A 13923-nucleotide genomic window follows, 5' to 3' on the forward strand; every position below is an offset into this window, starting at 1 on the left:
TCCTCACATCCCAAACCCGTCACATTGAAATAAGGAGATCTGGGGCTGTTCGGAAGGTGATCGATATATCAGCTCCAGAGAAAGGGAAGAGGCTAGAAGATGTAAGAGGAAACTGAGTTTGATAGCATCCTGCCTGGCAAGAACTCACTTATCAATAGCTGGGATGTGAAATCCTCATTTCTGTATTGTTCTGTCACTGTAATCTCCACTTCCCTATTGTTTGTCTGTATAATCCAGGGGGCGGCAGCCTTTCAGAAGTGGTGTGCCGAGTCTTCATTTATTGACTCTAATTTAAGGTTTCGCGTGCCAGTCATACATTTTAATGTTTTTAGAAGGCCTCTTTCTGTAAGTCTATAATATATAACTAAACTATTGTTATATATGAAGTAAATAAGGTTTTTAAAATGTTTAAGAAGCTTCATTTAAAATTAAATTAAAATGCAGAGCCCCCCGGACCGGTGGCCAGGACCCGGTCAGTGTGAGTGCCACTGAAAATCAGCTCGTGTGCCGCCTTTGGCACGCGTGCTATAGGTTGTCTACCCCTGGTATAATCTCTGTCTGCTTCGGATATGCATCCGAAGAAGTGGGCTGTAGTCCACAAAAGCTTATGCTCTAATAAATGTGTAAGTCTCTAAGGGTACATCTACACTACAGGGTGGAGTCGATTTAAGATACACAAATTCAGCTACGTGAATAGCGTAGCTGAATTCGACATATCACAGCCAACTTACCCCATTGTGAGGACGGCGGCAAAATCGACTTCTGCGGCTTTTTGTCGGCGGCGCTTACTACCACCTCCGCTGGTGGAGTTAGAGCGCCGATTCGGGGATCGATTGTCGCGCCCCGATGGGACGCGATAAATCGATCCCCGAGAGGTCGATTTCTACCCGCCGATTCAGGCGGGTAGTGTAGACCTAGCCTAAGGTGCCACAAGTACTCCGAAACCTGCCTGGTTCTGTGATTGTTTCTGTCGGCTGTTTAATTAATTTTGTTGGGTGTAAACCAATTAAGGTGGTGGGATATAATTGGTTAAATAATCATGTTACAATATGTTAGGATTGGTTAGTTACATTTCAGTAAAATGATTGGTTAAGGTATAGCTAAGCAGAACTCAATACTATATAGTCTGCAGTCAATCAGGAAGTAAAGGGGGGAATGGGGGTGGGGGAATTGGAATGCAGTATTTGGAATTGGAATGCAGTATTCCTTCTCTGAATGCAGTATTTCAATGGCACCACTACTAAAATGACGGCTCTTGAAAAGGCACTCTCTATGTACCTCAGTATGGGGAAATTCCCCCCCTGCCCCCACAGGCAGTGACCCAGCACAAGATCTAGGCCCCCCTTTATGTCCTACTCATGCAGGCCTAAGTACCAGTTCAATCGGACGGAAGAATCCCATGCACTGCTACAGACTAGGGACAGACTGGCTAGGCAGCAGTTCTGCAGAAAAGGACCTAGGGGTTACAGTGGACGAGAAGGTGGATATGAGTCAACAGTGTGCTCTTGTTGCCAAGAAGGCTAACGGCATTTTGGGCTGTAAGTAGGGGCATTGCCAGCAGATTGAGGGACGTGATCATTCCCCTCTATTCAGTGTTGGTGAGGCCTCATCTGGAGTACTGTTTCCAGTTTTGGGTCTCACACTACAAGAAGGATGTGGAAAAATTGGAAAGAGTCCAGCGGAGGACAACAAAAATGATTAGGGGGCTGGAGCACATGATTTATGAGGAGAGGCTGAGGGAACTGGGATTGTTTACTCTCCAGAAGAGAAGAATGAGGGGGGGATTTCATAGCTGCTTTCAACTACCTGAAAGGGAGTTCCAAAGAGGATGGATCTGGACTGTTCTTAGTGGTACCAGATGACAGAACAAGGAGCAACGGTCTCAAGTTTCAATGGGGGAGGGTTAGGTTGGATATTAGGAAACACTATTTCACTAGGAGGGTGGTGAAGCACTGGAATGGGTTACCTAGGGAGGTGGTGGAATCTCCTTCCTTAGAGGCTTTTAAGATCAGGCTTGACAAAGCCCTGGGCACAAGCAAATAACATGTGTTTTAATTGGGTCACATGTGAATGCAGACATCTAGGAACAAAGAATGTCGGCCGTACTTACAGGGTGGGGGATCCTATCTTGGGAAGAGGTGAGTCTTAAAAAGATTTGAGGGACATGGTGGATAATCAGCTGAACATGAGCTCCCAATGTAATGCTGTGGCCAAGAGGGCCACTGTGAGCCTTGGATGCAAAAACAGGGGGATCTTGAGTAGGGGGAGAGAGGTTATATGACCTTTGTATTTGGGTCTCAGGAGAGCACTGCTGGAATATTGTGTCCAGTTCTGGTGTCCGTAGTTCAAGGAGGATGTTGGTAAATTGGGAAGGTTTCAGAGAAGAGCCATGACAATGATTAAAAGATGAGAAAACCTGTCTTATAGTAATAGACTCAAGGCGCTCAATCGTTTTAGCCTAACAAAGAGAAGGTTAAGGGGTTGTGATGGGTTTCCCCCATCCAGGGTGTCACCTGATGTACTGGGGTCCCACTGAGTTCACCTGTTCCCCCCAGACTGGACTCCCTGACACCATCCTGCTGTGCCGGGCTCGCGCACACACAGTGGTAGGGACACACCCAGCTGCAGAAAGAAGCACAGACTCTGAGATCAGCTCTGTGTGGAAAGCTCAGGTAGGACATTGCCCAGGACTCAAGTGCACCCTCCGTTGCAGTGCAACCCCCAAATTGTATTGTCTTGCACTGCACAGAAACCCGTACAGCGTAAATTCATGAAATTCCCTCCCTCCCTCAACGTGGAGGAAGAGATGCACAGCTCCCCCCTGCCACTGTTATGTATAACACAAACTGGGTTTAGAATAAATAAAACAAGTTTATTAAGTACAAGGGGTAGATTTAAAGTGGTTATGAGTGATAGCAAACCGATCAAAGCAGATTACTTAGCAAAATAAACAATCATGCAAACTAAGCCTAATGTACTAAAGAAACGGGTTACAAGTAGTAATTTCTCACCCTAAGTGTTGTTTTAGACAGGTTGCAGAGTTTCTTGAAGACAAACCGCTCTTGCTTCCAGCTTAAAGTTCCAGTTTTTCACACGCCAGACCCCTTTCTCAACCTGGGTCCCAGTCCTTCTTCCCCAGATCAGTCTTAGGTGTTTTCAGCAGTCATTCTGGGCGGGGATTCAGTGAACAGCCAGCGACCTTGATTAACTCACTCCCCGGGCTTAAATAGGATTTACATATTGCGGGAATTCTTTGTTTCCCAGTTTGATCCCCACCCCCCTTCAGTGGAAAAGTACCAGCAGTCCAAGATGGTATCCAGTACCAGGTGACATGATCACATGACCCTGCAGTGCCAAAGCAATGATGAAACAAGGTTTATTTGTGACGTCGACAGGAAGGACCTCCAGGAAGACGGGAGATCAGCATCTTTAAAGACCCATTGTCTTTCCTAATGGCCCATCCAGGCTGATTGCATATTGTCTGCAGGGCGTTCCCCAGGTATAAACACAGTTGTAATTGTTAAATAGTCAATATTCCTAATTTCAGATACAGAAATGATACATGTATACAAATAGGATAATCATATTCAGTAAATCATAACTTTTCCAATGATATCTCACATGACCCATCTTGCATAAGACACATCTTAGTTATGCCATATTCAGATCATAACAATATCTCTATGAAGAATATGGGACGTAATGCCACAGGGGTAACTTGATCAAAGGTGATAAGTACCTTCATGGGGAACGAAAATTGCTCTTCAGTCTACCAGATAAAGGTATAACACTATCCGATGGCTAGATGGGTAATAAGGCCTCACATTTTTAACAATGAGCATGATTAACGATTGAAACAAGTTACCAAGGGCCATAGTGGATTAATTATTTTGAGGACGTTCTCTGGCCTGTGCTGTGCAGGAGGTCAGACGAGATGATCCCAATGGTCCCTTCTGGCCTTGCAATCTCTGATTGAATAGGAATTACGTGGTCCCTAAGTTTTTCAGGGTATGTCTACACTTTGTTCTAAAACTCCCCTCTCCAGGTTTCAGAGCCTGAGCTCCAATCTGAGCTGGAATCTTTACACGACTACTTTTAGTGCCATATTATGTCCCTGTGTCTGTAGACCTCGGTGCTGAGACTTCCTGCCTCAGGGTTTTTAGTTTTTTTGTTTTTGTTTTTTATATAGACGAAGCCTGCGTAGGGCCATCGGTGCCCAGAGGTGAAATTCACCTGATCTGACTCGCAGTTAACCGGCAGTCATTGCCACTTGTTTTGTCTACAGGAAACACGTGTGAACTGGAACGGCGCCTCGCCCCATCATGGCCACTCTCAATCACACCAGATTCACTCTCGTAAGCTGCGCCTTGGTCGGCATCCCAGGCATGGAGGCCTCTCACAGCTGGATCTCCATCCCCTTCTGCTCCATTTACACGACCGCCCTGCTGGGGAATGGCCTCCTGCTCTTCATTATCATCGAAGAGCAGAGCCTGCACGAGCCCATGGACCTGTTCCTGGCCATGCTGGCAGTAGCTGATGTTCTGCTCTCTACCTCCACAATGCCCAAAACGCTCAGCATATTCTGGTTCAACGCCCGGGAAATCGCTTTCAGTGCCTGCTTTACCCAGATGTTCATTATCCATTTTATTTTCGTTGCAGAGTTGGCCATCCTGCTGGCCATGGCGTTCGATCGATACGTCGCCAGCTGCGACCCCCTGAGATACACCACCATACTAACGCACTCAAAGATAGGGAAAATCGCGGCGGCAGCTGTCATCAGAGGGGTTTGCCTGGTGGGCTCCCTTACCTACATTCTGATCCTCCAGGCCGTCTTCCGGCTCCCGTCCAAAGATGCCCGGCTCAAGGCTCTGGGCACCTGCAGCTCCCACATCTGTGTCATATTGATGTTTTACATTCCTGCCTTTTTCTCAATCTTCGCATATCGCTTTGCTGGAGCTAACATCCCTCACTATATTCACGTCCTGCTGGCCAATGGCTTTGTAATCGTTCCTCCCATGTTAAATCCCATCGTGTATGGGATGAGAACCAGACAGATTTGGGAACGAGTGATTCACGAGCTCAGCAAGACGGGCAAATGCTTCTGAGGGCTAATGCCAGCCCAGTAACTGAGCAACTAAACTCACCAACAAGCTTCCCCAGAAGGAGAATCAGATTGTCATTTATAAGGTGTTTGTGCAGCACCAGGCACAATGATTAATCATAGAACCTTAGAATCAGAGACATACAGAGCTGGAGGGGAGCTTGAGAAGTCATCAATCCTGCTCCTTGCACGGTGGCAGGTCCAGGTACACCTAGACCATCCTTGACAGGGGTTTGTCCAACTTGTGTTTAAAAACTTCCAATGATGGGGACTCCACAACCTCTCTTGGAAGCCTATTCCAGAGCTTAATTGTCCCTAAAGTTAGAAAGTTTTTCCTAATATGTAATCCAACTCTCCCTTGCTGCAGATTAAGACCATTACTTCTTCTCCTACCTTCAGTGGACCTGTAGAACAATTTCTTCCCATCCTCTTTATCACAGCCTGTAACATATTTGAAGACTGTTCTCAGGTCTCTCCCCTCTGTCTTCTTTTCCCAAGACTAAAAATGCCCAGTTTTTTAACCTTTCCTCAGAGATCAGCTTTTCTAAACCTGTGATCATTTTTGTTGCTCTCCTCTGGACTCTCCGATTTGTGCACATCCTTCCTGAATTGTGGTGCCCAGAACTGGATGCCGTACTCCAGCTGGGGCCTCACCAGTGCTGAGTAAAGCAGGACAGTTACCTCCTGTGTCCTACGTACTACATGCATCACATTGCTGACTCCTATTCAGTTTGTGATCCACTATAACCCCCAGATCCTTTTCAGCCCTATGACCATCTATACAGTTATTCCCCAGTCTGTGGTTATGGATTTGATATGTCCTTCTCAAGTGTAGTACTTTGCACTTGTCTTTATTTAATTTCATTTTGTTGAATTCACACCAATTCTCCAATTTGTCAAGGTCATTTTGAATTTTAAACCTAGCTTCCAAAGTGCTTGGAACTCCTCCCAGATGGTGTAATCTGCAAATTTTGTAAGCCTACTCTTCACTTCATTATCCAAGTAATTAATGGAAATACTGGAATCAGGACTGACCCCTAGGGGACCCTAGGCCATTGATAATTACTCTTTGAGTAAGATCTTTCAACCAGTTGTGCAGTCACCTTATCGTAATTTCATCTGGACCGCATTTTCCTAGGTTGCTTAAGAGAATGTTGTGAGGGACCGTGTCAAAGCCTTACCAAAATTATATCCTATCTCTTGATTCCCCCCGTTTTCACTAGGTCAGTAGCCCTATTAAAGTAGGAAATTAAGTTGTTTTGGCTTGTTTTGTTTTTGATAAGTCCATGCTGACTATCCTTTCTAACCCTGTTATCCTTCAGGGGCTTACAAATCGATTGTTTAATAATTCAGTCCAGTATCTTTCCAGGTCCTGAAGTCAGGAAGATTGGTGTATAATTCCCTGGGGCCTCCTTATTCCACTTTTTAATGATAGGTGCTATGTTTGCCCTTCTCCAGTCTTCTAGGACCTGTCCTGTCCTCCAGGAATTGTCAAAGATAATTGCTAATGGCCCCCAAATTGCTTCTGCTAGTTGCTTAAGATGAATTTCATCAGACCCTGTTGACTTGAGTACATCTAAAGCATCTAAATAGTCTTTAACTTGTTCTTTCCCTATTTTGCTTGCATAACTTCCTCCTAGTTGTTAATATTAATTGTGTTGAGTACCTGCTCATCATAAACGTTTTAAAGAAAGACTGAAGCAAAATAGGCGTTAAGCACCAAAGCTTTCTTGTTGTCATTAGTTTTGAGCTCTCCTTCCACGCTAAGTAGAGGACCTACCCGTCCCTTCGTCTCTTTCTTGCTACTGATGTTTTTGAAGAACCTCTTCTTATTGCCTTTTTTGTTCCTTGCCACAGGTAAGTCATTTTGTGCCTTAGCCTTTCTGAATTGGTCCTGCTTTGAGCAGGGGATTGGACTAGATGACTTCCCGAGGTCTCTTCCAACCCTAATATTCTATGATTCTATAATTTTGTCTGGACATAGTTGTGCCATTCTTTTGTACTCCTCGTTCTCAATTTGTCCATGTTCCCACTTTTTGTAGGAAAGCTTTTTGATTGTCAGGTCATTGAAGAGCTCCTGATTGAGCCATATTGACCCCTTGCTTTTCTTTCTATATTTCCTCTGCATTGGAATGGTTTACTGTTGTGCCTTTAACACTGTCTCCTTGTAAAGAATAAATAAGAATGTAAATAATAAACATTGCTAATAATTAATACAAAGGGTCATAACACTGGAATGGATGTCATGGGTCGAGTCCAATCTCTTGCTATCACAGGCAGCCCTGTCATATCATCCTGTGGATACATTTATGAAGCTCCATCCAGAACCTCCCTCCTCCAGTGACTAGAAGCCATCTTCTCATTCCCAGCCTCAGTTAACTCCTGGTCAGTTTATCCCCATTTGTTCTTGTGCCAACACTGTCCTTTAGCATCAATAGCTCTTCTTCCTCCTGGGTGTTTACCTCAAGATGTATTTATAGAGCAGTCCGATCCCCGCCCAGCCTGACTTTCGCAGGGCTAACCAAGCCAAGCTCCTTTAGCCTCCCCTCCAAAGCCAGGCCCTCCATTGCCCTGACCACCCTAGCAGCCCTTCTCGGCACCTATTCCAGCCTAAATTCTATATTTTTGTTTAAACAATTCTCATATGGGGAAGGAAAGAAACTATAGGCAACACACATGCAAATCAAAATACCATTGGAAATGTGACTTAAATAGTGCGAGGCCCTTCCCTCCTATAAAATGGTTTGAAGTGTGGTTCTGCTCAGAAAACTTGGTTCAAAGCAAAAAGGCATCTTTTAACAATTGGAAAGCAAATCCTAATGAGAAAAATAGAAAGGAGAATAAATACTGGCAAGATATGGGTAAGGGGGGATATGATAGAGAGCTATAAAAGCATAAATGGTGTGGAGAAAAAGAATAAGGAAGTGTTATTTACTCCTTCCCATAATACAAGCACAGGGGTAACGATGCTGCCTGTGGTGGGACCCAACTGAGAGTATCAATTCAGGACAAATTGCTTAGAGCAGGGCAGTTACAGCCCAAGGCTGGCTGGGGTTCCTTTATTATTAAGGCACATCAAACCAGCCAAACAGAGAGGACTTCATTCTTACGTCACCGGCTAACCATAAGTCATACAGGCAATTTCCTTAGACATTCCAATTTCCCAGTATCACCAACAGTGCCACACGTTATGGCATAAATGGTTATGAAAACCAACACCCCATTAAAAGAAAAAGAGTTCTCTCTATCCCAAAGGACCAAGCCCCAGTTCCAGGTCAATATACAAGTCAGATCTTACCCACAAATCACGCTGTTGCCAATCCTCTAGAATCTAAAATCTAAAGGCTTATTTATAAAAAGAAAGTAATATAGATGAGAGCTAGAATTGGTTAAATGGAATCAATTCCATACAGTAATGGCAAAGTTCTTGGTTTAGGCTTGTAGCAGTGATGAAATAAACTGCAGGTTCAAATCAAATCTCTGGAGCACGTCCACAGCTGGGATGGGTCATTCAGTCCTTTGTTCAGAGCTTCAGTTTGCAGCAAGGTTCCTCCAGAAGTAAGAAGCAGGATTGAAGACAAAATGGAGGGGTTTCCAGGGCCTTTTATATTCTCTGCCCTGTGGAAGGACCTCTTTGTTCTTACTGTGGAAAAACACAGCAGCAAGATGGCGTTTGGAGTCACATGGACAAGTCACATGTCCATGCATGACTCAGTTTTCAGGCCGATGCCATTGTTTACATGTTAGTTTGAACGTTCCCAGGAAAGCGTAGATGTAGATTGGCATCTCCCAAAGTTCATTCTCAGTTAAGTGTTCCTTGACTGGGCACTTACCCAGAATAGTCCTTCCTCAAGGAGCTGACCAAATACTTCACTGAGGCTACTTAGAATCAAAATACATTGAGATACAAATACAGAGCCAATATTCATAACTTCAACTACAAAATGATACACACATACAGATAGTATAATTATAAGCAGCAAATCATAACCTTTTCATAGACACTTCACACAACAACCTTTGTACAATATTTGCTGCAAATATACAACAGTGGTTGCAACAATGATCTATAGGGTCACAGTTTATGTCAATAATGTCACACAGGGATCACCCAATGAAATGAATTGGCAGCAAGTTTAAAAGAAACAAAAGGAAGTATTTCTTCACACAGTGCACAGTCAACCTGTGGAACTCTTTGCCAGGGGATGTTGTGAAGGCCACAATTATAACAGTGTTAAAAAAAAGAATTAAATAAGCCTTGGAGGACAAGATGGTCAGGGATACAACGCCATGCTCTCGGTGTCCCTAAACCTCTGATTGCCAGAAACTCGGACTTGACGACGGGATGGATGACTCGATAAATTGCCCTGTTCTGTTCATTCCCTCTGAAGCACCTGGTATTGGCCAGTGTCAGAGACAGAATACTAGGGTAGATGGACCATTGCTCTGACCCAATAGGGCTGTTCTTATGTTCCCTGGTAGCTCTGAGCTCCCTGCTGGGTGCCCCCGCCCACTCCTGGGGTGGCATTCCCCACAGAGCAGGACAGGTGGCCTGTGTTAGTCTAGTGTCCGCTGAGTTAGGACACTAGACAGTACTGGTGCTCACCCTTCACTGAGTTCATGGTTACAGGTCCCTGCAATGAAAAGGAAAATAATTGCTTATAAATTTGGGAGTACGAACATGAGCTTTGTGGTTGATCAGCTGGAGACGCCCGGACAAAAAGAAGGTCCTGATCTTCTACTGGGAGACCGTGGCCCTGCAGGAGCGGCTGAAGGCATGGCAGGAGGAGAATGCCACCAAACACATCACCCCCGGTCAGCATGGCCTCTATTCCTTGAATGGGAGGTAAACGGAAGGGGAATGACTTGCGGATTTCCAGCAACCACCAATGCCCACTCCCCAGAGTTCAGTCCCTTTAGCTGGAGGTGGGGTGGGGAAGAAACCTGCCCACTCCTGCTCCCTGGCTGCCAGTGTCTCCCTGTGACCCTAATCACCCCATCCATAGAGGCAGAGGATGGAAGGATCCATGGAGTCCTGAACCTCCTTTGTATCCCAATTTTATAACCATGTATTTTCCTTTTGATACCAGGGACCTGTGACCATGGTGGGCTCATGGGCATCAGCAAACCCGTCTTGACACAGCTGAACTGGAGGGGTCCTTGCCTATTCCTATCCCACTGTCCTGCTAACCCAGAGAAGGAACTTTCCTGGGTGACACCTTTGAACACAGATATGATGATTTGCTGCTGTACAGAAATGATCATGAGAACAGAATTCAGTGTGGACAAGGTGGTGATAATACCATGTATAGGAATTTCATGTACTGTAACTCTACAATACTGGCAATATGTATAAGCTCAATTTAAATACAAACCAATGAGCTCAGTCTAAAATACATCCCAGATGCCATGTACAACAACCGCGTCTCCTACACTGGTGCATCATGGCAGGACATTGACTTTGCTGTGGATGAAAGTGGTTGTGGGTAATTTATTCAAGAGAGGCAAATACAGGTTACACTGTGATTAGCAAACTCAGTGAAGACTCCCTGCAAGTGAAAATTACGTGGTATAGCAGGCCACACAAGCCTTCTGTTTCCAATGCTCTCTTTATATGTGGGGTCCTTTATGCCACTAGATCTGTCCACATTAGGCAGGAAGAGATATTTTATATGTACAATATCAACACTGTTAAAGAGGGCAGAATTAGCATCATGCTGGATAAAATGTTAAACACAGTGCAAAGTATCAACTACCAGCCCTTGGACCATAAGCTGCAGGTGGACAATGATGGCAACTTACAACCTGAGCTTCCAGCCCACCTCCCAGTGACAGCTTTCTTTGGTTTCTGTGCAAATCAGTCATGCAGAGTGATTCAGAGTGATTCCCACATGGATGTTCATTAGCAGAAATGGCTGCCTTTGAATGCCAATGCAAAAATAAAAAATGCATCATCATTGCGTGGAAATATGCAGTTATGTTTTGACAGAACAAGGAGCAATGGTATTAAGTTGCAGTGGGGGAGGTCTAGGTTGGATATTAGGAAAAACTATTTCACATTTTTGAGTCGTGGTTGTGGAAACAAATTCAATGAAACCCAAAAGTCAGCAAATTCAAAATGGTGGAGGGAGGGTTTGTTGTTTTTACACAACACAATTAGCCTTTGGAAATCATTGACACAAGATACCATTAAGGCCAAGAGCCAAGCAGGATTCAAAAGAGACTTGTACATTAATATAGATGAGAATACCAAATGTACAGTAATGAGGGCATAAGTCAACCACTAAGTGATGAGGTTTAGGAAGAAACTTTCCCATGCAGAGGATAACTGTGCATAGCCCTGCGGGGATTCCTCTGAAGCAGCCACGACCGGCTACTAGAGACAGGATACTGACGAGATGGACCACGGCTCTGGTCCAGCCCGGCAGTTCCCATGTCCATAGATATCTACTGTACTGAAGGCAAAAGTGGTTCTTTGTCTAACTGGCCAAAATCATCCCTTAACTGGAGGCTTTTTCACCTCCATCATATGTGAAGTGGCAGCAGCACTCCATGGAACCGCAGACATTTTCGGTGCCCGTCAAGGTGAGCGTAACTCACTTGTCAGCTTCCTTGTGCCTCTCCGTCTGGCATAAAGTGGGCAGCACAAGAACTAACCTTCCATTTGGCTTCCCCTCAGACTAGTGAAACCCTCCCTGTTCCGGGAGTGTCATTAAAACTGATCAGAAGGCTACCAATGAATAGATCTCGAGCCCACATAGTGCCATGGACCTGGGTGTGCAATGAAACACCCCGGGAGCTGATAATGTCTATTTTGCTACAGGGAGTTAAAGTGTTAACTTCCATTTCCAGGTGCCAAGGGACCCTCTCCTTGCAGTGCGGAAGAAGACAAAGTAGTAAGTTTCCTTGCTCAGCTAGCAGCCCAGCGGGGGCACTCAGCACCATTTCCACTTCTGCGAGAACATGCAGCCCACTTGTTTCCGAATCTGCTTGGTTTTCATCCCGTAAACAATGGGGTTTAGCATGGGGAGGATGAGCACATAGAGATCGGCCAGCAGGATGTGAATGTGACGGGGGACGTGATGGCCAAAGCGGTGGGTTAGGAGACTGAAAAATGCTGGGGTATAAAACAAGATGATGATACAGACGTGGGAGCCACAGGTGCTAAAAGCCTTGAGCCAGGCATCTTTGGTGGGGAGCCTGAAGACAGCCTTGAGGATCAGCACGTAAGACACCCCAATAAATACAATGTCTAGTATAACGGTTACAATCAGCACTGCAAAGCTATACCAGATATTAACGGTTATGTCTGCACAGGCCAGTCTGGCCACCCCTATGTGCTCGCAGTATGAGTGTGGTAGGACGTTGCTTCCACAGAAGGGCAGTTGTTGGAGCAGAAAGAAAACGGGGACAATTATACAAAAGCTTCTGATGACTATGGTCATGGCGATTTTCCCAATCTTCTCATTGGTGAGGATAGTCGTGTATCTCAGGGGGTCGCAGATGGCTACGTACCGATCAAACGCCATGGCCAGCAGGACGGCTGACTCGGCAACAAACCCAAAGTTAACAAAGAACATCTGGGTGAAGCAGGACTCGAAATCAATTTCCCTGGCCCTAAACCAGAAGATGGCCAGCATTTTCGGCACTGTAGAAGTAGATAATATTAAATCGCTGACTGCCAACATGGAGAGGAAAAGGTACATGGGCTCCTGGAGGCTATGCTCTGTTGCAATAAGGAATATTAGAACACAATTCCCTAAAAGAGCAACAGTGTACGTCAAACAGAAGGGGATGGCGATCCAAGTGTGCCAGTCCTCCAGGCCCGGGATGCCGAGGAGGATGAATGTGAGATGACTGAATTTTGTGCTGTTGACAGCAGACATGAGGAGGTGTGGGCTCTGCTTGGACGCTAGGCAAAGCTAGAAAGAAAGACAAGGTCAGTACTTGCGGGGTAGTGCCCCTTTCACGCTCACTTCTCACTAACATTCTAGAGCAAAATTCACCCCCTGCCGAGAGCTTGCACAAGGTCCAGGGCCGTCTCAGCCACCAGAAACAGGTTCTTTTCAGGAAATAGTGCCAAGATTCACATAACGTGAACTTGAAATGTGCTTTCTTTGAATGCAATACAAACCTGAGCATAAGAGCTACATTCAGACCTGTAAAGAACAGAAACGGAACACCTGCAAACACCCTGTAAAGAAGCCACAGCACAAGCGTTATTGGGCGGATAATTTCAGATAACTTATGCATCAATGAAAATCTCAGTCAGCTCTAGGACGATGCACAAACAGAAACCAAGAAGGTGAAGTTCAGCTTTGTCAGGAATTATTCACCCAGCTCGGTTCCTACTTTATATTTTCCCGTTGATTGATGCTGAATGCAACAGTCAACTACTGAACAACTCAACACAACGGCAACTCAAAGGTCAGTCACTGCAGAAGGGATTCCTAATGGATTCATAGATTCTACAGCCACCGGGGACCACCGTGATCATCACATCTGATCTCCTGTATAACACAGCCCAATGAACTGCCCTGAATCAATTCCTGTTTGACGAAGAGCAGATCTTTCTAAACGCCTCCACTCTCGATTTCAAGATTGTCAGGGATGGAGAATCCACTGCAACTTGCGGTCACTTGTTCCAAGAGCTAATCACCCTCACTGCTGAGAATTTGTGCCTTATTTCTAGTCTGAATTTGTTTAGCTTCAACTTCCAGCCACTGAATCGTGTTAGACATTTGTGGACTGAAGATCCCCCTGTTCTCACATTTCTGGTCCCCATCTCAGTACTCATAAACTGTGATCGTGTCACCCCTTCA

At 45.2% G+C, this 13923-nt stretch overlaps 2 protein-coding genes and 1 pseudogene across 2 annotated transcripts; 2 read left to right on the plus strand and 1 right to left on the minus strand.

The window, feature by feature from the left end:
• The first annotated feature begins 4322 nt into the window (after window positions 1–4322).
• LOC128846298 (olfactory receptor 52B2-like) lies at window positions 4323–5105 on the plus strand. The gene has a single exon (XM_054045327.1). It carries the CDS (start codon window positions 4323–4325, stop codon window positions 5103–5105), a length of 783 nt encoding a protein of 260 aa, XP_053901302.1.
• Window positions 5106–9782: 4677 nt separating this feature from the next.
• Window positions 9783–11007, plus strand: LOC128846360 (olfactomedin-4-like; annotated as a pseudogene).
• A 1029-nt stretch (window positions 11008–12036) lies between these two features.
• On the minus strand, window positions 12037–12987 carry LOC128830268 (olfactory receptor 52B2-like). Its single transcript, XM_054016061.1, has one exon. It carries the CDS (start codon window positions 12985–12987, stop codon window positions 12037–12039), a length of 951 nt encoding a protein of 316 aa, XP_053872036.1.
• Between the last annotated feature and the right edge of the window lie 936 nt (window positions 12988–13923).

This window comes from Malaclemys terrapin, chromosome 1 (assembly GCF_027887155.1).
Source record: "Malaclemys terrapin pileata isolate rMalTer1 chromosome 1, rMalTer1.hap1, whole genome shotgun sequence".
In the NCBI taxonomy this organism is placed as follows: domain Eukaryota; kingdom Metazoa; phylum Chordata; order Testudines; family Emydidae; genus Malaclemys; species Malaclemys terrapin.

Coding starts and splice junctions, on each gene's coding strand:
- LOC128830268 (XM_054016061.1), bottom strand. CDS start 12,987: ATGTCTGCTGTCAACAGCACAAAATTCAGTCATCTCACATTCATCCTC.
- LOC128846298 (XM_054045327.1), top strand. CDS start 4,323: ATGGCCACTCTCAATCACACCAGATTCACTCTCGTAAGCTGCGCCTTG.